We start from the raw sequence: 25,648 nt of genomic DNA, 5'->3' as shown, positions 1-25,648 counted from the left end.
AGGTAATCTGTTCTCACACTGGAGGATGAAATGAATCTACTAGACTTTCTGAGAGATGCACTGTGGGCAAGCATGGGGACTTTTAAGAGTAGATAATTGTAGCCAGGCACAGTGGCTCATGCCTGTATTCCCAACACTTTGGGAGGCCGAGGTGGGCAGATCGCTTGAGGCCAGGAGTTCGAGACCAGCCTGGCCAACATGGCAAAACTCTACTAAAACTACAAAAATTAGCTGAACGTGGTGGTGCACGCCTGTAATCCCAGTTATTCAAGAGGCTGAGGCAGGAGAATTGCTTGAACCCCAAAAGGCAGAGGTTGCAGTGAACCAAGATCACACTCCACTCCAGCCTGGGTGACAGAGCAACACCACGTCTCAAAAAAAAAAAAAAAAAAAAAAGAGTAGATAATTTTAACTATATGTGATTTGACCTCATGCTCTGATTTGAAATCGAATCCCGCATACAATGAGAGTCAAATATGACCAGTCCTTCTGTGTCTTTTACTCTCCCCTTCACTACACACAACCTAAACCCACTGTGCCTGACTGGACGCGGTGGCTCACGCCTGTAATCCCAACACTTTGGAGGCCAAGGCGGGCGGATCACCTGAGGTCAGGAATTCAAAACCAGCCTGGCCAACATGGCAAAACCCCGTCTCTACTAAAAAAAAAAAAAAAGAAAAAAAAATTAGCCAGTTGTAGTGGTGGGCGCCTGTAGTCCCAGGTACTCGAGACTGGGAGGCAGAGGTTGCAGTGAGCCGAGGTCACGCCACTGCACTCCAGCCTGGCGACAGAGTGAGACTCTGTCTCAAAAATAAAAATAAACCTGCTGTGCCTGACAACCTCTGACTCTCAGGTAGTTGTTAGTGGCACCCATTCATCTGCATGTGCCTAGGGACAGTACATTTATGCTGAAATGTATCATTTCAAAGCTCTTTCCTACATTTTGTCTCATTTAATTCTCAGAATATATGTTTTGTTTGTTTATTTTTGAGACAGAGTCTCACTCTGTTGCCCAGACTGGAGTGCAGTGGTGCAATCTCAGCTCACTGCAACCTCAGCCTCCCGGGTTCAAGCGATTCTCCTGCCTCAGCCTCCTGAATAGCTGGAATTACAGGCACCCGCCGCCAACCCCGGCAAATTTTTGTATTTTTAGAAGAGACAGGGTTTAGCCATGTTGGCCAGGTTGGTGTCAAACTCCTGACCTCAGGTGACCCACCCGCCTCGGCCTCCCAAAGTGCTGGGACTACAGGCATGAGAGACTGGTCCAAAAAGCTATTCGGGAGGCTGAGGCAGGAGAATTGCTTGAACCCGGGAGGCGGAGGTTGCAGTGAGCCAAGTTCACACCATTGCACTTCACCCTGGGCGACAAAGCAAGACTTTGTCTCAAATAATAATAATAATAATAATAATAATAATTTTTAAAAACGCTGAACATCAAAACATTATAAAAATTAAAAGACGTCTGGGTGCGGTGGCTCATACATGTAATCCCAGCACTTTGGGAAGCTGAGGCGGGCAGATCACCTAAGGTCAGGAGTTCGATACCAGCCTGGCCAACATGGTGAAACCCCATCTATACTAAAAATACAAAAATTAGCCAGGCGTGGTGGCACACACCTGTAATCCCAGCTACTTGGAAGGCTGAGGCAAGAGAATCGCTTGAACCCAGGAGGCGGCATTGAACCCGGGAGGCGGCGCTTGAACCCGGAGGCCGAGATCGTGCCATTGAACTCTAGCTTGGGCAACAAGAGAGAAACTCTGTCTCAAAAATAAAAGTAAAAGATAAGGACACTGAGCAACAGGAACACTAACGAGGGGAGTGAGAACCAGTACCATGATTCCGAAGAGCAGATTAGCAGTATCTTGAAAAGATGAATACTTCCGCAACCCCCCGTCCAGCACTTCAACTCCTAGGTTTATCTCCCAGAGTAACTCCTACATGTGTTCAAGGAGACATAGATACCAACGCATACTGCAGCACTGTTTGTAATGGTAGAAAACTGAAAACACCCTAAATTTCAACCAAGTGAATTGATAAGTAAACACTGTCTAACAAAACTCTCTGTTCTCATGGAAATGTTTCCTCTCTATGTTCTCTATACACCATGGTGGCCACTAGCCACAGGCTCCTGCTGAACATGTGAAATGTGACTAGTGTGTCTGGGGAAGTAGATTATTTGTTTCATCTAATTTTAATCTAAATAGCCACATGTGGCTAGTGGTTACCTTATCAGCACAGCTGTATAGCAGTGAAAATAAGTGAATTAGAGCTATACACATTTCCACATAGATAAATCTCAAAAGCATTACACTGGATTAAAAAAAGCAAGTTTCAGAAGGCAGGACCCAGTGCCACCTTAGTGCCAGCTCTGTCAGGATACACCCAGTATGATCCTGCTATCAGAGGTCCCCAAGACCACCCTGAGGTTCAATGACTCACTAAGAGGAGTCACAGGATTTTGCTTGGAAGCGTAGGCATGGCTGTGATTTATGATAGTGAAGAGACACAAGGCACAATCAGCAAAGGGAAAAGATGCAGGAGCTGAAGTCCAGAGGAAACCAGGACAAGCTTCTAAGAGTCCTCTCCTAGTGGAGTCACACAGGACTCCATCAATTCCTACCGCCAAGTATGACAGCACGATGGATAGGCGGTCTACCAGGGAAGCTCATTACTCAGTGACCAGAGTTGTACTTGGGGGTGGTCGTGCACCAAAATGCCAGACTCCAGAAGGAGAGCAGGTGTTCAACATGAACCACGTTGTTGGTGGAAACAGTTTAGGCACTCATCATTTGGGGAACGGCAGGAACCCTCCTGAAATCCAAGTTCCTAGATATCAGCCAAGGGCCAATCTTGCAAACAGGTCTTTCTAAGGATAGCAGTCTCAGGCCTGCTAGGTTAACTCTAAATTGCGCAGACACCATTTATATAAAAATATAGAACATGACAAACAATACTATATATTGTTTAAAGATACACGCCGATATGCACAGAAGACTGTAAACACCAAATTCAGGGTTGCGGTTACATTTGAGGAAAAAGGAAGAGGAATGGGTTTGATGTAGGGGTATAAGGCCCTTCAGTTGCATCTCTAATGTTTTAGCTCTTAAGCTGGGTAACAGTATTTTGCTATAGCACTTCTTATACTTTCTCGAGCATGTGTGCACCTGAAGTATTACACAAGAATGAAGACGTATCTGCTTATTACTATATGCTACTAACATTTCAGTCTTTTGTTTGTTTGTTTTTAGACAGGGTCTCACTCTGTTGCCTAGCTAGGCTGGAGTGCAGTGGTGAGATCTTGGTTCACTGCAACCTCTGCCCCCAGGGCTCAAGCAATCCTCTCACCTCAGCCTCCTGAGTAGCTGGGACCACAGGCACATGCCACCACACTCGGCTAATTTTTTTATGTTTTGTACAGACAGGGTTTTGCCCAGGCTGGTCTCGAACTCCTGAGGTCAAGCAATCTACCCGCCTCAGCCTCCCAAAGTGCTGGGATTACAGGCGTGAGCCACTGCACCTGGCTGGTTCATGTTTATTGAGTACTTTTCACATTCCAGGTACTATGCTAAACCCACCCTTTACATAGATTTATTCTTTTTTTTTTTTTTTTTGAGACGGAGTCTTCCTCTGTCACCAGACTGGAGTGCAGTGGTGCAATCTAGGCTCACTGCAACCTCCACCTCCCAGGTTCAAGCAATTCCCCTGCCTCAGCCTCCCAAGTAGCTAGGACTACAGGTATGCACCACCACGGCTGGCTAATTTTTTGTATTTTAGTAGAGACAGGTTTTAATCATGTTGACCAGGATGGTCTCGATCTCCTGACCTGGTGATCCGCCCACCTCGGCCTCCCAGAGTGCGTGACCCACTGCGCCCAGCCAGATTTATTCTTTTTAAAAAATTGATTGAGGACTTTCTATGAGCCACGTCCTCTGCTAAGCTCTGGAAGTACAACATTGAGAGGTGTGAGCTAGGCAAGATCTCTTCTCACAACCAGCTTTCAATCTACTGAGGGATGATGAGATAATAAGCACAATTTAAAACCAAAATAAGTAGAAATTCTTTTTTTCTTTTTAAGATGGAATCTCTCTCAGTTGCCCAGGCTTGAGTGCAGTGGTGTGATCTCGGCTCATTGCAGCCTCTGCCTCCCCGGTTCAAGCAATTCTTCTGCCTCCTGAGCAGCTGGGACTACAGGCACGTGCCACCACGCCCAGCTTATTTATTTATTTATTTATTTATTTATTTAGTATTTTTTTTTTTAGTAGAAACGGGGTTTTGCCATGTTGGCCAGGCTGGTCTCGAACTCCTGACCTCAAGTGACCGGCCCGCCTTGGCCTCCTAAAGTGCTGGGATTATAGGTGTGAGCCACCATGCCCACCCGAAAATAAGTACAAATTCTGATATGCGTTACTAAGATCATAAAACTGGGTGATGTGATTAAGAAAAAGTTACTTTATTTATTTATTTATTTTTTTTGAGACGGAGTCTTGCTCTGTCACCCAGGCTGGATTGCAGAGGCACGATCTCAGCTCACTGCAACCCCCGCCTCTCAGATTCAAGCGATTCACCTGCCTCAGCCTCCCAAGTAGCTGGGACTACAGGCGCCCGCCACCACGCCCAGCTAATTTTTTGTATTTTTAGTAGAGATGCGGTTTCACCGTGTTAGCCAGGATGGTCTCGATCTCCTGACCTCGTGATCCACCCGCCTTGGCCTCCCAAAGTGCTGGGATTACAGGCATGAGCCACCGCGCCCGGCCAAGAAAGTGCTACTTTAAATAGGGTACTTTGGGAAGTCTTCTTTCAGAGGACATTTGAGCTGAACCACAAGCGAAGGGAATGAGACAGCCATGCAATTATCTGGAGGAAGCACATTCCAGGCAGAGGGAATGGCAAGTGCAAAGCCCTGCGGCAGAAATAAGCTGGGTGTGTTGAAAGAAGGGAAATAAAGCCAGCTGGGCTTGAGAGCGGTGACAAGAGGAAGAATGGTAGATGAGGCCTGAGAGGTCAGCTGAGGCCACCACGCAGGGCCGCCTAAGCCATAGGAAAGATCTTAGGTTTCATTCTAAGTAGGATAAGCCTCTGAAGGTTTTAAGCAGAGTAATGACATGATCTGGTTTACAAGTGAAGATCATTCAGCCAGCTGTAAGGAGAATGCATCATAGACAGGGCCACATTCTTCATTAGCGCCACGGAAATAATGCTGGTGGCTCATGAGCTTCTCAGGGGCTACGAAAAGGTCAGGGACAGGGATAAAGGGAAAAAAGTTCCACAATGCAAAGAGAAAACTATAAAGTTGGAATGAATAAATGTTTAATTAAGCATCTAGAAATGTGACATCATGACAACTGCATTAATCATTAAATTTAGTATTCATAAGCAATCGAATTACATTTGGAAATTAGATTTTCTCAAATCACAAATATCCCTAAGTATGCAATGATTGCCAAGAAATCAAGCGAATCATAAATGTGAGTTTCCTTGAAGCCAAATAATTTCAAAAGAATAAAAACAAAGCTTTCGATTTTTTAACAGCTAAAAAGAATTTTTCTTAACTTAATGTGAGATGTAGATACCAAAAATGGGCTAGGCGCTGTAATCCCAGCACTTAAGGACAAGATAGGTGGACTGCTTGAGGCCAGGAGTTTCAAGACCAGCCTGGGCAACAGCGAGACCCTGTCTCTACAAAAAATTTAAAAAGTAAAAGAGGCAGGGCACGGTGGCTCATGCCTGTAATCTCAGCACTTTGGGCGGCCGAGGTGAGTGGATCACCTGAGGTCAGGAGTTTGAGACCAGCCCGGCCAACACAGTGAAACCCCATCTTTACTAAAAATACAAAAATTAGCCGGGTAAGGTAGCGTGTGCCTGTAGTCCCAGCTACTCGGGAGGCTGAGGTGGGAGAATCGCTTGAAGCTGGAAGCAGGAGGTTGCAGTGAGCTGAGATTGCGCCACTGCATTCCAGCCTGAGTGACAGAGCAAGACTCCCTCTCAAAAAAAAAAATAAAATAAAATAAAATAAAACAAATTAGGCATGGTGGCACGCACTGGTGATCCCAGCCACTTGGGAGGCTGAGGTGGGAGGATCACTTGAGCCCAAGAGTTCCAGGTTATAGTGAGCCACGATTATGCCACTTGCACTCCAGCCTGGGCAACAGACCGCTATTAAAAAAAAAAAAAAATCCCACAGGAACTGGATTGTTTAAAAAGAAAAGGAAAAGGAAAACATACTAGCACAGTGAGTGAGTCCTAGTAAGCCCACAGAGGTGACTGGGTAAGAAATACTAGTGCCTTGGCTCAGTGCTGTTCAGGTGTACGGCCTGTGAGTTTGAACGCTGTCCAGAGCACCCTTAGAAAGGCCTCTCTGGGGAGAGGACATTTGAACAGAGACTTGAATGACAAGAAGGCATAAGCCATGCCAAGAGCCTAGGAGAAGAGGTTCTGGGCAGAGGCTTTGCACTGGGAGTGGCTTCTCAGAATTTTAACAAAAAGAGGGTTACTTAGCCTGGTTTGAAGTTGGAGCTGGGTGGTTAACAGGAGACAAAGCATAGAGTTTCAAAGACAATGCTCTCATCCGGAGAAGTGACCTGGTCAAATGTGTTTCTGACCTTCGCTGTCCAGTAATACAGGAGCCACTTGTCACACGGGCTCAGGAGCACTCAACTGTGGCTATCAAGACAGCTAAACTGAACTTTCTTTTTTAAAATTTAATTTTAATTTTTAGAGACAGGGTCTCACTCTGACACTCAGGCTGGAGTGCAGTGGCTGGAGCATCCTGGGCTCAAGAGATCCTCCTGCCTCAGCTTCAGGAGTAGCAGACACTACAGGTATGCACTACCACACCTGGCTTATTCTTTTATTTTTTGTAGATATGAGGTCTTGTTATGTTGCCCAGGCTGATCTTGAACTCCTGGCCTCAAGAAATCCTCCATGACCAGCCTCTAAAATTACAAATAATAAAAAAAAAGATATGGCCGGGCACAGTGGCTCACGCTTGTAATCCCAGCACTCTGGAAGGCTGAGGCGGGCGGATCACTTGAGGTCAGGAGTTCGAGACCAGCCTGGCCAACATGGTGAAACCCCGTCTCTACTGAAAATACAGAAAAAAAATTAGCTGGTTGTGGTGGTGGGCACCTGTAATCCCAGCTACTCAGGAGGCTGAGGCAGGAGAATCGCTTGAACCCGGGAGGTAGAGGTTGCAGTGAGCCGAGATCGCGCCATTGCACTCCAGCCTGAGTGACAGCGCGAGATTCCATCTCAAAAAAAAAAAAAAGTGGCTTCCAAAAAATGTTAATTTTACACCTAATTTTGGTGCGCGGCTGGCATTATTTTTCCACTGGGCAGCGCTGATCGCCCGTGGGGGCAGAGACTCTGAGACCTGGAGTCTCCCAGGCCGGGGGCGACGGCCCAGACGGGAGGCGGTGGAGAGAAGTTTCCGGATGTATTATGTGGTCATGAATCATGTCAGGGAATTGCCACGGCCCCCGTTGAATGGGGAGGCGCTGCCTCGGGCGCTGAGTAGCAGAGCCCGGACTCTGAACACTGGTCTGCCCCCGAACTGGAACTCCCATTTTCAGTACCGTCCTCTTGAAACCTCCCAAGAGCCCTCGAGGGGGCGAGAGCGGGATCCAAACCCCTCGGGGGCGAGAGCGGGATCGAACCCCTCGGGGGCGAAAGCGGGATCCGAACCCCTCGGGGGCGAAAGCGGGATCCGAACCCCTCGGGGACGAAAGCGGGATCCGAACCCGGCCGGATTCCCGAGGTCCGAGCGCGCCTCGTGACCGCCACTCCGAACGTTCGCAACGTTCACAACGGACTCCCGGGTCGCTGGACCTCAAGGGTCAGGAGCCACTCAGAAAAGCTCCAGGAAACGCTCACCTGTTGACAGACGCTGAGTCCGCAAACGCTCCTCCTCTCTCTTCACACTCGCCAACACCGCGGTGGCGCTCGACTTCCGCTTCTCTCCAGCGAATCCCCAGCTGAGCCTCCTTCTGCTCCCGCCGCCATTACCAATCCAGCCAATAAACTCTCAGAAAACCCTCTTTATCTCCGCCCCACTCCCTCCTGCCAATCACTTCGGGTGCGAGCACCGCCCTTCCCGCCTTCTTTAGCGAGCGCCGCGCGCCACCGCTCGGCGGTTGGCGGCGCTGCGCGCTACGGGATGCATCTCCCGGAAAAGCGAGGCGAGGGGCGGGCCACGCCGGTGCGGGAACCCTCAGGATTGGCCAGAAGGGGGCCGGCGCTGTGACTCCGTCCATTCCCGCCGTTGACATCCAAGTCGGAGACGCTGGGGATTGGTTCCCAGCGGACACGCTAAGAAGCTTGGAGATAGTTTCGCCCTCCTCACACGCTGCGGAGAGGGAGCTCCGCTGATTGGTCCGGGGAGTCTGGGCGCGCCCCGATCGGCGCTCCAGGACTGGCTGAGGGGGTGCGCGCGCCGCCAGGGAGCGTTGGCGGTGATTGGCCAGAGGGCGGAGGCCGGCTATTTGAAGGCGGCGCGCGGACTAGGTGCGCACTTCAGTTCGCGGAGAGAAGAGGCGGGAGTGGACCTGGTCAGCTCTACCCCACTGACCCCCACCGGACCCAGGCGCGGTCTCCGCCACAGCCACAGCCCCTGCCCCTGCTGCGGCGCGGCGAGGCGAGGCGATGGCCAAGGTGTCGGTGCTGAACGTGGCGGTCCTGGAGAACCCGAGCCCTTTCCACAGCCCCTTCCGGTTCGAGATCAGCTTCGAGTGCAGTGAAGCCCTGGCGGACGGTGAGGCTGGGCCTGTGCGGGGACCCCCACCCCCGGGCCGACCCCGGCCTCCCCAGAGAACCGCTCCCATGGCCAACTTGATCTCCCCCATGAAACCCCTCGTCCCCCTTCCGCCAACCCCGATCTCCCCCAGCCCGCCAGTCAACCGGATCTCCCGGTGGAGACCCCCCGCCACCAGCCAACACGGACCTCCCCGTGACCTCCCCCACTGCCCGCCTTGACCTCCCGGGTGGAGACCCCCCGCCAGCTAACTCGGACCTCCCCGTGACCTCTTCCCCCACTGCCCGCCCCGACCTCCCCATAGAGATTAACCCCCTCCAAGCCCCATTTCCCGCGTGGGGAACCTCATCCATCTTTTTTCTCTGGAGCTCTTCCTAGGTACCCGTTTTCATGGGGAGACCTTCTCGGCCTCCATTTCTTAACCCACGGAGATCTTCAGCCACCGTGGTTTCCCTGTGGCAAGACCCCCGCTTCAACCACCCACCCATTTTTGCCCACTTATTCCCTCTTTCCTGTAGTGAGATACTCACACCTCCCATTTTCCCTCTGGAGACCCCCAATATCCAGCCCCTTCCCATTTTCCCGGAGGGGAAATCCCAGCCATCTCCTATTTTCCCTATGGAGACCTCTCACCCAAGCTCCTTTCTCTCCTTGCCGTGAAGACCCTCCCCTCCAGTAACCTTTTTTTCCTGTGAAAACCCCTCAACCCCTTTTCAGGACCTCTCTCACCCCCATCTTCCCATTTGTGTCCCACCAGTCCCCTCCCCAACCTGCCAATATTTCAATAACCCCACGCCCACCAGTTGCTGCTGCTTTTCTGCCCCAATGCACATACCCTGGAACCTGGTTTCTCTCCTTCGTTGGGGCCCAACCCCCCTATGCTTGAGCTCTCCCTGGGAAAGGATGCTACCGTCTTTGAGGGGAACTTGGTCTCCCCAGCTCCCCTTCCCCACCTTTCTCTGTGGGCTTGGATAAACACACTGAGATCCGAGGGGTGGCATAGCCAGGCAGGCATTAGCTAGTTCTCCAGGTTTGCCCACCCTTTTCCAGCTGAGTTACTGCAGCAATTTTTCTGTCGCTTTTTCTTTCTTCTTCTTCCTCTTCTTTTTTTTTTTTTTTTTTTTTTTTGAGACAGTCTCGCTCTGTTGCCCAGGCTGGAGTGCAATGGCACGATCTCGGCCCACTGCAACCTCCACCTCCCGAGTTCAAGCGATTCTTCTGCCTCAGCCTCCCGAGTAGCTGGGACTACAGGCGCCTGTCACCACGCCCAGCTGATTTTAGTATTTTTAGTGGAGGCAGCATTTCACTATGTTAGCCAGGTTGGTCTCGAACTCCTGACCTCAAGTGATCCACCCGCCTTGGCCTCCCAAAGTGCTGGGATTACAGGCGTGAGCCACCGTGCCCGGTCTTCTTCTTTTTTTTTTAATATAGCTGGATAATCAGTGCCAAGCTCCCATTGCTTTTGATGGTCTGACCTAGTCTGGGGGGTGGGTGGATTGGGCTGAGCTGTGACGGGCTCCAGCTTCAAACAGTCGGCTGGAGCTTGGAGGTCACAGCCTCCTGTACATCTTTTCCAAGGTGCTTCCATAGATGTACTTAATAATCTGTGTGACTTAAAGGTGGGCATGGCTCTCATCTCACAGATGAGAAGACAGGAGCCACAAAACGCAAAAGACCTTTCAAGTCAAGGCCTGTACAAATCCAAAATCTAAGGTCACCTAGGGAGCCTTGGCACCACTAACAGGCAAGTCCTGCTTTCAGGAAGAAGTACTCCATTAGGCCATTTTTCTACTTGGTGGTTGAAAGAGAAAAGGCAGCAGCCGAGGAGGTGGTGATCTGGGGGCCTGTGAAGCCAGGATATGCTAACTAGTGCCTCTCGGGGGCAGGTAGGTGTTTTGCCCTCAAAGCTGGTCGCCTGGACTAGCTTAGAGCTGATAGAGTGAGATGTGGATGTGCTTTGGGTAGGCCAGTGGGTCTGTCTCTCCCCGGTCTCTCTCGCTCCTTTTTAAATTAAGGAGTCTACTTGTGGCTAACTATAGAATATGCCGAGTTAAATCCTTTCTGGAACAAGGCAGTGGGTAAATAAATAAATAAAGTGTAGAATGACGCTGTGGAATAAGATTTAATTTAAAAGCCAGGAGGAGATGGAAGGAAGTAATAGGTTGAGGGATTCCCAGCTCCCCGACAGCAGGAGATCAGGTTTCAATCAGCCTGTTTGTGTTCCTTGCATTTAAAAATGGTTGTGCAGTCATTATCTGGTACTTCTACTCCTAGGAAGCCCCTGCCCTGTGACTTTACTAACTTATTTATAGAATTAGAGCCGGAAGGGCTAAATTCAACCTGCTGGTCCTTTTTTTGTTTTTTTGGAGATGAAGTCTCGCTCTTGTCCCCCAGGCTGGAGTGCAATGGCACGATCTTGGCTCACTGCAACCTCCACCTCCCAGATTCAAGCGATTCTCCTGCCTCAGCCTCCCGAGCAGCTGGGATTACAGGCGCCTGCTATGACGCCTGGCTAATTTTTGTATTTTTAGTAGAGACGGGGTTTCACCATCTTGGCCAGGCTGGTCTTGAACTCCTGACCTCAGGTGATCCGCCCGCCTCAGCCTCCCAAAGTGCTGGGATTACAGGCGTGAGCCACTGCGTCCAGCCTCTGCTGATCATTTTTTAATAGAAATGGAGTGACTTCACCAGAGTCACACAGCCAGTTTGTAGAAGTATTGGCACTGAAGTTTCGAATCTAAATTCTTTATCTTTGCTCCAATCCAGGGAGAGAAAGGAAGGATTCCCTGTTTCAGGGGTGGAGCATAGATAGGAATGACCACAGAATTTATTGCCTAATCAGGACACTCAAAACGCAGTGAAGGGAAGTGCTATTATTATTTATTTATTTATTTATTTATTTATTTATTTATTTTTGAGATGGAGTCTCGCTGTGTCACCCAGGCTGGAGTGCAGTGGCATGATCACGGCTCATTGCAAGCTCCGCCTCCCGGGTTCACGCCATTCTCCTGCCTCAGCCTCCCAAGTAGCTGGGACTACAGGCGCCCGAAACCACGCCCAGCTAACTTTTTGGATTTTCAGTAGAGACGGGGTTTCACTGTGTTACCCAGGATGGTCTCGATTTCCTGACCTCATGATCCGCCTGCCTTGGCCTGGGATTACAGGCGTGAGCCACCGTGCCCGTCCTATGATTATGTTGATGATGATTATTATTATTAGAAATGGAATCTCACTATGTCACGCAGGCTACAGTGCAGTGGTGCGATCTCAGCTCACTGCAATCTCCACCTCTCGAGTTCAAGCGATTCTCCGGCCTCAGTATCCCAAGTAGTTGGGATTACAAGCTTGAGCCACCATGCCCGGCTAATTTTTGTGTCTTTAGTAGAGACGAGGTTTCACCATGTTGGCCAGGCTGGTCTCAAACCTGATCGCAAGTGATCTGCCCACTTCAGCCTCCCAAAGTGCTGGGATTACACTTTGAATCCTAAGCGCCTGGCCAGAGAATGCTATTGTTAATTGTACCTGGATGATAAAGCTTTTCCTTCGAGTAACTCAAGTGAGAAATCCTGGCTCTTCCAGTCCTAGGGCTCTCTGTGACTGATCTGCCAGCTTGCTTTCTGCCTCCTTCTGGACTCCTCTCCATGAAAAAGGGAGAATCTGCCTCACTCTCAGCAGCGTCAACTGAAAATCTGACAAAACCCCCAACCCAGCTGTGTGAGGTGGCTCATGCCTGTAATTCCAGCACTTTGGGAGGCTAAGGAAGATCTCTTGAGCCCAGGAATTTGGGCCAGCCTGGGTAACATAGCAAAACCTTGTCTCTACAGAAACATCAAAAAATTAACGGGGCTTGGTGGCACGTGTCTGTGGTCCCAGCTACTCAGGAGGCTGAAGTGGGAGGATTGCATGAGCCCAGGAGGTCAGGGCTGCAGTGAGCCATGATTGCACCACTGCAACCAACCTGGGTGAGAGCAAGACCCCCATCTCAAAAAAAAAAACAAAAAACCACCCTAACCCCTAAGCCCCAGTTGGGTGACCCCTATTTCTCAGGGGCCCCAAGCCCCCTTTGCACTTTTATCTTCCACATCTGGAAATAGATTCTTCCACGTTTAGCTGAGAAATTCAACAGACACTGGTTGAATAAGTCATAGAAGCCAGATGTTCTGACCCAGAAATAACGAAGTTGTTATGGCAGCAGAGCTCATCTTTGATTATGAACAAAGGCAAAAAGCAAACAAAAGAGGCCGGGCATGGTGGCTCACGCCTGTAATCCCAGCACTTTGGGAGACCAAGGCGGGCAGATACCTGAGGTCAGAAGTTCGAGACCAGCCTGGCCAACATGGTGAAACCCCGTCTCTACTAAAAATACAAAAAATTAGCTGGGTGTGGTGGCGGGCGCCTGTAGTCCCAGCTACTTGGGAGGCTGAGGCAGGAGAATGGCGTGAACCCAGGAGGCAGAGCTTGCAGCGAGCCGAGATTGCGCCACTGCACCCCAGCCTGGGCAACAAAGCAAGACTCTATCTCAAAAAAAAAAAAAAGAAAAAGCCAGGTGTGGTGGCTCACACCTGTAATCCCAGCACTTTGGGAGGCCGAGGCGGATGGATCACAAGGTCAGGAGTTCGAGACCAGCCTAACTGACATGGTGAAACCCCGTCTCTACTAAAAATACAAAAATTAGCCAGGCATGGTGGCGCGCAGCTATAATCCCAGCTACTCAGGAGGCTGAGGCAGAAGAATCGCTCGAACCCGGGAGGCAGAGGTTGCAGTGAGCTGAGATTGTGCCACTGCACTCCAACCTCGGTGACAGAGCGAGACTCTGTTTCAAAAAAAAAAAAAAAAAAAAATGGCCAGGCACAGTGGCTTACCCCTGTAATCCCAGCATTTTGGGAGACCAAGGCAGGTGGATCATCTGAGGTCAGGAGTTTGAGACCAGCCTGGCCAATGTGGTGAAACCCTGTCTGTACTAAAAATACAAAAGTTAGCCGGGCTTGGTGGCAGGTGCCTGTAGTCCCAGCTACTTGGGAGGCTGAGGCAGGAGAAGCGCTTGAACCCGGGAGATGGAAATTGCAGTGAGCCCAGATTGCGCCATTGCACTCCAGCCTGGGCGACAGAGCAAGACTGTCTCAAAAAAACAACAACAACAAAAAAGCAGGAAGCAGACTTTTTAGCTAGTTCAGCTACAATAATTGTGTACATGTCTTTAGTCTTACCATTTATATATATATATATACACACACACACACACACACAGTGGAGGTATGTCTTGCACAGGGACTAGCTTGTGAAGTTAGCGCAGAGAGATAACATGGGACACAGTTGAGTTGCCTTGACATTGCTCAGAAGGTTAGGTACACACGTCATATGTACAGCTGTGTCCTGTACTCATAGCTATGAGTTCCTGCTGTATTGGTGATTTGTGTCCCATGTATAATTCTAAAGAAAGATTATATTTAGAGATGAAATCATACACGTATGTCTCTACTTATAACACTGCAGCCAGATTTTTTTTTTTTTTTTTTTAAAGAGATAGGGTGTCACTATGTTGCCCAGACTGGACTTGAACTCCTGGGCTTAAGCAGTCCTCCCACCTCAGCTTCCTAAGTAGCTGGAACCACAGGTGCACATCACCATGCCTGGGCACTTCAGCAAATTTAAGATGATTCTCGACTGGGCATAGTGGCTCACGCCTGTAATCCCAGCACTTTGGGAGGCTGAGGCAGGCGGATCACGAGGTCAGGAGATCGAGACCATCTTGGCTAACACAGTGAAACCCCGTCTCTACTAAAAATAGAAAAAAAAATTAGCCGGGCGTGGTGGCGGGCGCCTGTAGTCCCAGCTGATTGGGAGGCTGAGGCACAAGAATGGCATGAACCTGGGAGGCAGAGCTTGCGGTGAGCCGAGATCGTGCCACTGCACTCTAGTCTGGGCGACAGAGCGAGACTCCATGTCAAAATAAAATAAAATAAATTAGAATTACAGGTGCACACCACCACGCCCAGCTAATTTTTTATATTTTTAGTAGAGATGGAGTCTCACTCTGTCACCCAGGCTGGAGTGCAGAGGCACGATCTCAGCTCACTGCAACCTCTGCCTCCCAGGTTCAAGCAGTTCTCCTGCCTCAGTCTCCCGAGTAGCTGAGACTACAGGGGCATGCCACCACGCCTGGCTGATTTTTTGTATTTTTTGTATCGCCATGTTGCCCAGGCTGATCTCGAACTTCTGAGCTCAAGCAATCCACCCGCCTCAGCCTCCCAAAGTGCTAGGATTACAGGCATGATCCAATGATCCACCTCACCTGGCCCTATACCTATAACTGTTTTTTTTCTTCCTTTCTTTCCTTCTTTCTTCTTTTTTTTTTTTTTGACAGAGGCTGGCTCTGTTGCCCAGGCTGGAGTGCAGTGGCATGATCTCGGCTCACTGCAATCTCTGCTGCCTCCCAGGTTCAAGCAGTTCTTATGCCTCAGACTCCTGAGTAGCTGGAATTACAGGTGCACACCATCATGCCCAGCTAAATTTTTATATTTTTAGTAGAGATGGGGTTTCACCATGTTGCCCAGGTTGGTCTCGAACTCGTGAGCTCAGGCAATCTGCCTGCCTTGGCCTCCCAAAGTGCTAGGATTACAGGCGTGAGCTGCCGTGCCCAACCAGCTTCTGTAACTCTTGAGTCAGTATTTCTCTACAGCCCTTAGTTAATTCTCCAGTTTCTTTCCAACCCTGGTTGAAAGAGCCATTTCAGCCCCTGTGCCTGACAGTCAACACAGTACATTTTTTCTTTTTCTTTTTTTTCCTTTGAGATAGGGTCTCTGTCGTCCAGGCTGGAGTGTAGTGGCTCGATCATGGCTCACTGCAGCCCTGAACTCCTAGGCTCAAGCGATCCTCCAACCTTAGCCTCCCACATAGCTGGGACCACCGGCACGCGCCACCACACCCAATTAATTTTGTTGATTTTTAATAGAGTCGAGTCTCCCTATGTTGCAGGGGCCCATTTATTTCGGTGAGTTTCCACATGCTCTTTGTTTAGGTTTTGCCAATTAGTATTGACCTCAGCTGGACAACATCAGGTGCTCGTGGGTACACTTTAGTCTTTTTTGTCTACCTTCCCAGGACATGAATTAAATGCACCCGTACAGGATTCTACCGGCTATGAGAGGAAAGGGCTGAAGGATATACACCAAAATGATACAACTGCTTTTCTGTCTTCCCCCAAAACTTGATTCCAGTTGTGTCACTACTTGTAACAAAAATAAATCAACAGGCTGGACGTGATGGCTCAGACAAATTCCAGCACTTTGGGAGGCCAAGGCGGGAGGATTGCTTGAGACCAGGCTGGGCAACCAAGCAAGACCTCATCTCTAAAAACAATTTAAAAATTCCCTGGGCGTGTGGCACAAGCCTGTGGTCCCAGCTACTTGGGAGGCTAAGGCAGGAGAATCACTTGAGCGCAGGAATTTGTGGCTGTAGTGAGCTATGATCACGCCACTGCACTGCAGCCTGGGTGACGGACCGAGACCCCATCTCCAGTGAAAAAAGTCAACTTCCTCCCTGCAAATAGTAAGAGGCTAGTTCGACCAAACACCTGTGAGTTCAATGGTCACCCGTATCCTACAGACCTGCTATAGGGTTCCTGAGTGAAACCACAAAGGGACAGGCAGCCAGTGCATCAAAGAAGGGCATGGGGCTCAGGTGACAAGCCTCTGTAGTCATGACCTGGCAGCAGCATGCTTCCAAAGTTGGATGCTCTTGTGGGACACTGGACCAAGGAACAGGGCAGCTTCTGAGAGAGTTTGCTTCCTGTGAAAATCACAGCTTGTGAAACTTCCCCCAGCTGCTAGAGCTGAAGGGTTGTGTAATTTCTAAAGAGCCAAAAATAAGTTTCAAGCCTCTTGCCAAGCCTCCCTGTACCAGCATGACCTTGCCCCTGATACACTTGGACCTCCTGCAAGAGGCCATGTTGACCGGAATTTCCTGTGATTGACAGCCAGAGGCTCCATAAGCACTTTCATCTCAATGGAGCATATTCAGGGGAGGGGGCCCTCCTGCTGGATGGGGTGCAAGAGTTAGGGTTTGAGGCTGGGCACGGTGGCTCACACCTGTAATCCCAGCACTTTGGGAGGCGGAGGCGGATGGATGACCTGAGGTCAGGAGTTCGAGACCAACCTGGCCAACATGGTGAAACCCCATCTCTACTAAAAATACAAAACATTAGCCGGCTGTGGTGGCGGGCGCCTATAATCCCAGCTACTCAGGTGGCTGAGGCAGGAGAATCACTTGAACCCGGGAGGCAGAGGTTGCAGTGAGCCGAGATCTCACCATTGCACTCTAGCCTGGACAACAAGAGTGAACCTGTCAAAAAAAAAAAGGTGTTTGGAGGATCACCCCGGGATGCCACATTTGTTGACTGAGTTGCCCAAATGTCTCTAAGTAGGCATGACTTGGTGCCAGATCTGGAAGACCAGGGTGGCTAGCTCCCTGAGCAGCCTCACCTTCCCCCTCCTGCAGGCTGGCTCTCCTGCCGGATTGGAATCTGCCACCCTGCCCCAGTTGTCGAGGGATCCACTTCGTTGAGTGGCACCGGTCCCTGTGTGTGAAAGAGGATGCTGCTTCCTATCCCAGCACCCAGTGGGCAGGGCCCTGAAATGACCCAACTCCCTGCCGTTCCCTTCTCAGCACATCTGTGTCACGTGGCTCTTAATTCAGCCTCTGCCATACAGTTCACGCTCAGGCCTTGAGAGGCCCAGGTTTCCCCAGAGGTACAGTCAAGGTCACCTGTCATAGCTAGGCTTACAAAATAGAATTCCCTAATGGAGGTAGAGCTTTGTGCCCACCTCAGCATTCAAGACTGCAGTGCCTGGCACTAAGTGTCTGACAGATGGAATAATAGTCTTTTAACATATTAAGGATCTGTCTAAAATTACCACAAGGCTGGGCACAGCAGCCCACACCTGTGATCCCAACATGGTGGGAGTCCGAGGCAGGAGGATCGCTTGAGCCCAGGAGGTTGAGGCTACAGTGAGCCATGAACATCCCGCTGTACACCAGCCTAGGCAACAGAGGGAGACTGTCTCAAAAAATAAGTAAATAAAAATAAAATAGAAGATGTGGCCGGGCGCAGTGGCTCACACCTGTAATCCCACCAGTTTGGAAGGCTGAGGCGGGCAGATCACTTGAAGTCAGGAGTTGGATACCAGCTTGGCCAACATGGTGAAACCCCATCTCTACTAAAAATACAAAAACAGGCCAGGTACAGTGGCTCACACCTGTCATCCCAGCACTTTGGGAGGCCAAGGCGGGTGGATCACCTGAGGTCAGGAGTTCTAAACCAGCCTAATCAACATGGTGAAACCCTGTCTCTACTAAAAATAAAAAAATTAGCCAGCCATGATGGCAGGTGCCTGTAATTCCAGCTACTCAGTAGGCTGAGACAGGAGAATCGCTTGAACCTGGGAGGCAGAGATTTCAGTGAGCCAAGATCACACCATTGTACTCCAACCTGGGTGACAAGAGTGAAACTCCATCTCAAAAAAGGAAAAAAAAAAATTAGCTAGGCGTGGCAGCGGGCACCTATAATCCCAGCCACTCGGGAGGCTGAGGTATGAGAATCACTGGAACCTGGGAGGCGGAAGTTGCAGTGAGCTGAGATCGCATCACTGTATTCTAACCTGTGTGACAGAACGAGACTCCATCTCAAAAAAAAAAAAAAAAATACAAGAGCCTATCCCTGCCTTCTTGCTGTTGAGCTATTTCAATTCGTTAACCCTCCTATGTCTTTGCAGACCTGGAGTGGAAGATCATTTATGTTGGCTCGGCTGAGAGTGAGGAATTTGATCAGATCCTAGACTCGGTGCTGGTGGGCCCTGTGCCAGCAGGGAGACACATGTTTGTCTTTCAGGTAAGAAAGATGAGGCCTTAGGCCTTAGCCCTTGATTCCTAGAAACATCCTCTTTTACCTGAAATCCCACAGAGTGCTTCAGGAATCAAAAGTTCAAGTTCAGCTGGGCACGGGCTCACGCCTATAGACCCAGCTACTCCAGGGACTGAGGTGAGAGGATTGCTTGAGCCCAGGAGTCTGAGGCTGCAGTGAGCCACTGCACTCCAGCCTAGGCAACACAGTGAGACCCTTTCTCTAAAAAAGAAAAAAACAAGTATTAAAAAAATAGAGGCCGGGCACAGTTTCTCACACCTGTAATCCCAGCACTTTGGGAGGCCGAGGTGGGAGGATTGCTTGAGGCCAGGAGTTTGAGACCAGCCGGGGCAATATAGTGAGACCGCATCTCTACAAAAAATTTAAAAATCAGCAGAGCATGGTGATGTGCGCCTGTAGTCTCAGATACTTGGGAGGCTGAAATGGGAGGATCACTTGAGCCTGGGAGATGGAAGCTACAATGAGCCAAGACCACACCACTGCACTCCAGCCTGGGCAACAGTAAGACCCAGTCTCAATCAATCAATTAAAACAATTTAAAAGTTCAGGTTCAAATCCTAGTTCTACTGCCAGGAACTATCTGACCTCTCAGAGGCCGTCAGGCCCTCCCTTCCCCCACCTCTGTGTCAAAGCTGCCACTGATTTACAGGCAATTCCCATTATTCACAAGAGTTACGTTCTATAAAGTTGCCGCAAACATTGAATTAGTGAATACTGAACCATTGCCCCAGGGGAAATACAGGGTTAGATTCTTGGAAGTCACGTTTTCGTCAGCTGGTTAATACGTAAACTTGTATGTGTGTTTCTGCTGAAAAGACACCAGGCCGGCTATGATGGCTCAAACCTGTAATCCCAGCACTTTGGGAGGCTGAGGTGGGTGGATCGCCTGAGGTCAGGAGTTCAAGACCAGCCTGGCCAATGTGATGAAACCCCGTCTCTACTAAAAATACAAAAATCAGCCAGGTGTGGTGGCGCATGCCTGTAATCCCAGCTACTCGGGAGGCTGCGGCGGGAGAATCGCTTGAACCTGGGAGATGGAGATTGCAGTGAGCTGAGATCGCACCAGTGCACTCTAGCCTGGGTGATACAGCGATACTCTGTCTCAGAAAAAAAGGAAAGACACCTTATTTAATATATACAGTGGTTCATTTATGTTGAATTCACAGCCAACAGCACTATAACTCTCCTGAATGAAACTTCTCTAATACGCATATTTTCCATAAGGCCTTTCTTGTATCCTACACTGCACTTCAGCACTACCGTTGGGTGCCATCATAGACAGCAAACTCACCAACAAAAAGCACAAAACATGGAAAAAAGCACCAAGTAGGCTGAGGAAAGGACGCTCATTCACAGTGAGAGCTGAGACCAGAAGACAGAGTGTTGCCTTGTTTGACCTCAGGTGGGAACAGGCATGGTAGGTAACTCCAGTTTTTCCCTGCTCTGTGCATGTCTGCAAGTGACTGTGAAAGCAGGCAGGTGTTCATCTTGGGGTTACAAATAAATTTAGCAGGTAGGTGAACTTGCACATATGGAACCCATGAATAATGAGGATGGACTGTAACTCCTAAATGGCTCTCATGCAGCACCCCACCTGGGTTGTCAAATGTAGATTCTGGCCGGGTGTGGTGGCTTCCAGCACTTTGGGAGGCAGAGGCGGGAGGATTGCTTAAGGCCAGGAGTTCCAGACTAGCCTGGGCCACATAGCGAGACCCCCATCTCTACAAAAAATAAAAAAATTAGCCGGGTGTGGTGGCTTGCACCTGTCGTCCCAGCTACTTGGGAGGCTGAAGCAGGAGGCTTGCTTGAGCCTGAGAGTTTGAGGCTACAGCGAGCTATGATTGCACCTCTGCACTACATTCTGGGTGACAGCGAGACCTGTCTCTACAAAAAATTAAAACATTAACCAGGCATAGTGATGCAGGCCTGTAGTGCCAGCTACTAGGGAGGCTGAAGCAGAAGACTCACTTGAGGCCAAGTGCCATGGCTCACACCTGTAATCTCAACACTTTGGGAGGCTGGGGCAGGCAGATCACTTGGGGTCAGGAGTTAAAGACTAGCCTGGCCAACATGGTGAAACCCTGTCTCTACTAAAAAATACAAAAATTAGCTGGATGTGGTGGTGCACATTTGTTATCCTAGCTACTCGGGAGGCTGAGGCACGAGAATTATTTGAATCCGGGGGGCGGAAGTTACCGTGAGCTGAGATTGCGCCACTGCACTCGAGCCTGGGCAACAGAGTGAGACCCTGTCTCTAAAAAAAAAAAAAAAAAATAGGCTCGCTTGAGCCCAGGAGTTCCAGGAGTTTACAGTGATCTGTGATTGCACCACTGCACTCCAGTCTGGATGACAGAGGGAAAAGCCATCTCTTTAAAAAAAGAAGGCCGGTGCAGTGGCTCACGCCTGTAATCCCAGCACTTTGGAAGGCCAAGGTGGGCGGATCACAAGGTCAGGAGATTGAGACCATCTTGGCTAACATAGTGAAGCCCCGTCTCTACTAAAAAATACAAGAAATTAGCCAGGCCTGGTGGCGGGCACCTGTAGTCTCAGCTACTCAGGAGGCTGAGGCAGGAGAATGGCGTGAACCTGGGAGGCGGAGCTGCAGTGAGCCGAGATCACGCCACTGCACTCCAGCCTGGGTGACAGAGCGAGACTCCATCTCAAAAAAAAAAAAAGAAGAAAAAAAAACCAAATGGAGATTCTGAGTTCTCCAGGTGATTTTTCAGGATCCTCTGCTCGGATACACTCCCTTACCTCCATCACTGCTGTTACTGCCCTAATCCAAGCTACCACATCCTATCTAACTCCTTCAGCCACCACTACTAAATCCACTGACAGGCCCTATCTACTCAACAGTCAGGACTGGCCTCCTGGGTGTGCAACCCAGGCAGCTGCACAGGACCCCACACTTGGTGCAATACTCTGCTGTCACCGTCTGAAACCTAATAGCTTTTCTGGAGGGGCCTGGTGTTTTCATTTTGCATTGGTTTTATTTTGCACCAATTACGTGGCTGGTCTTGTTTGCAGTAGTACACCCTGAATCTGTTCTTTACTGCCTGGTCTAAGCCAAGTCCACTGCCTCTCCAGGATGACTGGTGTAAGCCTTCTGCTCCACTACAGTCTCCTGTCACAGCTCCACACTTTGCCAGAGGCTTCTTTTCAGATCACAAGAGTGATGTGGCACTTAACCTCCTGCTTACTCTCTTGCCCTTTCCCAATCCCTTATCTGGCCCCCGGGTGGCCTGATACCACCTGCCTCACCTGTTCAGCTTCATGCCACTGTCCCCCGGCTCACCACACTCCTCCAGAGTACCACGCACCTCTCCCTGCCACAGTCAACATTTTGTAGTCATTTGTGGGATTGATTCTGTGTTTCCATCAGTTGACAACTCCTGGATGGGCACAGTGACTCACACCTGTAATCCCAGCCCTTTGGGAGGCTGCAGTGAGAGGATCGCTTGAGCCCAGGAGTTTGAGACCGGCCTGGGCAACATGGAGAAACCCTGTCTCTACAAAAAATAATTGGCTAGACATGTTGGCACACACCGTTGTCCCAGCTATTTGGGAGGCTGAAGCAGGAGGATTGCTTGAGCCCAGGAGTTCAAGGATGCAGTGAGCCATGATGGCGCCATTGCACTCCAGCCTGGGTAACAGAGGGAGGCCAGACCCTGTGTAAAAAAAAAAAAAAGTCCAGGTGCAATGGCTCACACCTGTAATCCCGATACTTTGGGAGGCCGAGGTGGGCAGATCACCTGAAGTCAGGAGTTTAAGACCAGCCTGGCCAACATGGTGAAATCCCATCTCTACTAAAAATACAAAAAAAAAGGCTGGGTGCGGTGGCTCACACCTGTAATCCCAGCACTTTAGGAGTCCAAGACGGGTGGATCACCTGAGGTCAGGAGTTCGAGACCAGCCTGGCCAACATGGCGAAACCCCATCTCTACTAAAAATACAAAAATTAGCCGGGCATGGTGGTGGGCACCTGTAATCCCAGCTACTCGGGAGGCTGAGGCAGGAGAATCGCTTGAACCCGTGAGGCGGAAGTTGCAGTGAGCCGAGATCGCACCATTGCACTTCAGCCTGGGCAACAGAGCAAAACTCCATTAAAAAAAAAATACCAAAAAAAAAAAAAAACCGGGTGTGGTGGTGTGTGCCTGTAGTCCCAGCTGCCTGGGATGCTGAGGCAGAATTGTTTGAACCCGAGAGGCAGAGGTAAAAAAAAGAAAACTGAGGGCAGAGAGCATACTTTTTGCTCAGTAAATACATGATGCTTGGGAATCTTTGTACTAATGACATCGAGGCATGGCTGTGGCACTGCTAAGGCCTAGGATGTGTCTTCCCTAGGCCGACGCCCCCAACCCATCCCTCATCCCAGAGACTGATGCCGTGGGCGTGACTGTGGTCCTCATCACCTGCACCTACCATGGACAGGAGTTCATCCGAGTGGGCTACTACGTCAACAACGAGTACCTCAACCCTGAGCTGCGTGAGAACCCGCCCATGAAGCCAGATTTCTCCCAGGTGGGGCCTGTTTCCACTTCCTGCTTCCCACAAGGCCGTTCTTTATACTTGGGGGGAGTTCAGCCATTCAAATTGAGAGTCAAGGTCACTTCTTAAGGTTTTCAAGTAATATTCAGTTCTTACAGTACTGTGTTAGAAGAGGAGAAAAAGACCTTTGTCTCTCAAAGGCATGTCTTAGAGAATTAAGATTAGATAGGCCAGCCTGGGCAACATAGTGAGACCCTGTCCCTAACCCCCGCAAAAAAAAAAAAAAAATGAGCCAGACGTGGGTGGTGTGCTCTACTCTGGAGGCTGAGGTGGGAGGATCGCTTGAGCCCAGGAGTTTGAGGCTGCAGTGAGCTCAGATCGTGCCACTGCATTCCAGCCTGACCAACAGAGTGAGACTGTCCCTTAAAAAAAAAAAGTCCTGGGCCAGGCGCAGTGGCTCACGCGTTGTAATCCCAGCACTTTGGGAGGCCGAGGCTGTCGGATCACCTGAGGTCAGGAGTTTGAGACCAGCCTGGCTAACATGGTGAAAGCCCGTCTCTACTAAAAATACGAAAATGAGCCAGGTATGGTGCCTTGCACCTGTAGTCCCAGCTACACAGGAGGCTGAGGCAAGAGAATCGCTTGAACCTGGAAGGCAGAGGTTGCAGTGAGACGAGATCACAGCATTGCACTCCAGCCTGGGCAACAAAAGCAAAACTCCGTCTCAAAAAATAAATAAATAAGGTCCTGGCCACAGGTGTTTTCTGGAGTTCCATATGTAGGTTGCTCTTGCTGGGCTTGAGATGGGTGATTGGGGGTGTCCTGGCTCTATGGGAGCAAGGAGAGGGCGTACCTACAAGGGTTGACGTTCCTCTTCCTGCCCCAGCTCCAGCGGAACATCTTGGCCTCGAACCCCCGGGTGACCCGCTTCCATATCAACTGGGACAACAACATGGACAGGCTGGAGGCCATAGAGACCCAGGACCCCTCCCTGGGCTGCGGCCTCCCACTCAACTGCACTCCTATCAAGGGCCTGGGCCTCCCTGGCTGCATCCCTGGCCTCCTTCCTGAGAACTCCATGGACTGCATCTAACTGCAGGAACCCAGAGTGTCCCAGCACACCGGGAGGGGCAACCAGGCCTCCCAGCGAGTCCTGCAGGGCCCATCTAGAGGACTTTGGGGGCCATCAGCTGCATCCAGGTCTGTCAAACTCAGCCCCTAGGAAAGAACAGGCCTTGGGTCTTCCCTAGTCCTGGCCAGAAGGATGATCTCGCTTTTCCTCTACTGGCCTATAAGAAGCAGTTACTTCAGTTCTAAATTCTGACTTGTGTTCTTTTCGTCTTCATAAATTCTACCTAAGACCACTGTGCCACTGTGCACCCTTGAGTACCATTGATCCAAAGCTTTCCCACAGACCTCCCTGGCCCACCTAGAGGCTTTCTTGGTCAGTGCCTGTCAAGGCTCCACTCCTGCTGAGCCAAAGGCTTTGTCATTCCTTTCTCTTCTTGTACATCTGAGCAGATCCACTCCAGCTTTCTGGTGTCACAGGCGGGAATCTTAGTTAGTAGGTAGACTTAGATCCCATTTCTGTCCTGCTCCCAGGAAGATTCTTAGTCCTCTTCAATCCAGCAGCCCCTCCCAGAGGTGTGATCAGCAGGATGCTGAGGAACCATGTTGCCTTTCCTGTCAATCACAGCCACCTTCCTGTTATCTCCTAAATGGATCTGGCTTTTCCTGGAGGCTGCCATGGTTGGAAGATGGTATCAGAGGGCCTGCCTGGGCAGTCTGTCTCCGGGCCAGGGTCAGGGACCCTCTGCCTCTGGCAGCCTTAACCTGTCCTCTGCTAGGACCAGGGTGATTTCAAGCCAGGGAAGCAACTGGGACCCTGAAAACTGTCCCTCCCCAGCCCGCTCCCCCTCTCTGTGCCCTGGTCCCCTTGCTGCCATGTGGATGCTGTTGTGATTGCTGTTTGTATATTATCAAAATGTTTTTATATTAAAAATGTTTGGTTGGTCTGAAAATTAAAAGCACTTCGTTTAGAATGTTTGTGCTTTTGTCTCTGGTGGACTGAAGCAACTTTGCCCACTCTCCCCCAGAAGTGGCCTCTTGCCCTGTCCAGTGGGTTGGCTGTCCCACGTCTTCTTCCCAGCTTCCTACTCCAGTCTTAATTGGTTCTACAGTTGTATTCCAGACTGAGGTTCCAGGAGGGGTTTTTCTTTGTCAAAACTTAAACCAGCTGTCCTGCAGATAGATTATAATGAGTGATTTTTCAGACTTTGCCCTTGACCCACAGGAAGAAATTAACATCGTGATCCCAACACACAAACAGCAATGCTTTTATTAAATTTTACTAAACCTTACCATGTATCTATCCATCCAGAGGCGGAGTGGTCAGCCATTTCCCCATAGTTCACAGAAAGGCTCTGACTCTCCCTCCCTGGAACTGTGGTTGATCTGGGAACATGGGGGCAGACAGCAGCTGGAGAAGGCGGAG

The 25,648-nt window shown here is 50.0% G+C and overlaps 1 protein-coding gene across 1 annotated transcript; it reads left to right on the top strand.

Moving 5' to 3' along the window:
* The first annotated feature begins 8,477 nt into the window (after positions 1 to 8,477).
* On the top strand, positions 8,478 to 25,181 carry ASF1B (anti-silencing function 1B histone chaperone). The gene is given in 4 exon segments (NM_001289426.1): positions 8,478 to 8,747; positions 18,518 to 18,633; positions 23,011 to 23,187; positions 24,041 to 25,181. Coding segments are annotated over 4 exon segments (609 nt in total). The 5' UTR covers positions 8,478 to 8,638; the 3' UTR covers positions 24,248 to 25,181.
* Positions 25,182 to 25,648: the final 467 nt, after the last annotated feature.

The sequence above is a fragment of the Pan troglodytes genome, chromosome 20 (genome assembly GCF_028858775.2).
Source record: "Pan troglodytes isolate AG18354 chromosome 20, NHGRI_mPanTro3-v2.0_pri, whole genome shotgun sequence".
NCBI lineage: Eukaryota > Metazoa > Chordata > Mammalia > Primates > Hominidae > Pan > Pan troglodytes.
Note: the sequence above shows the minus strand (reverse complement) of the source record. Positions and strands in the feature narration are given on the sequence as shown.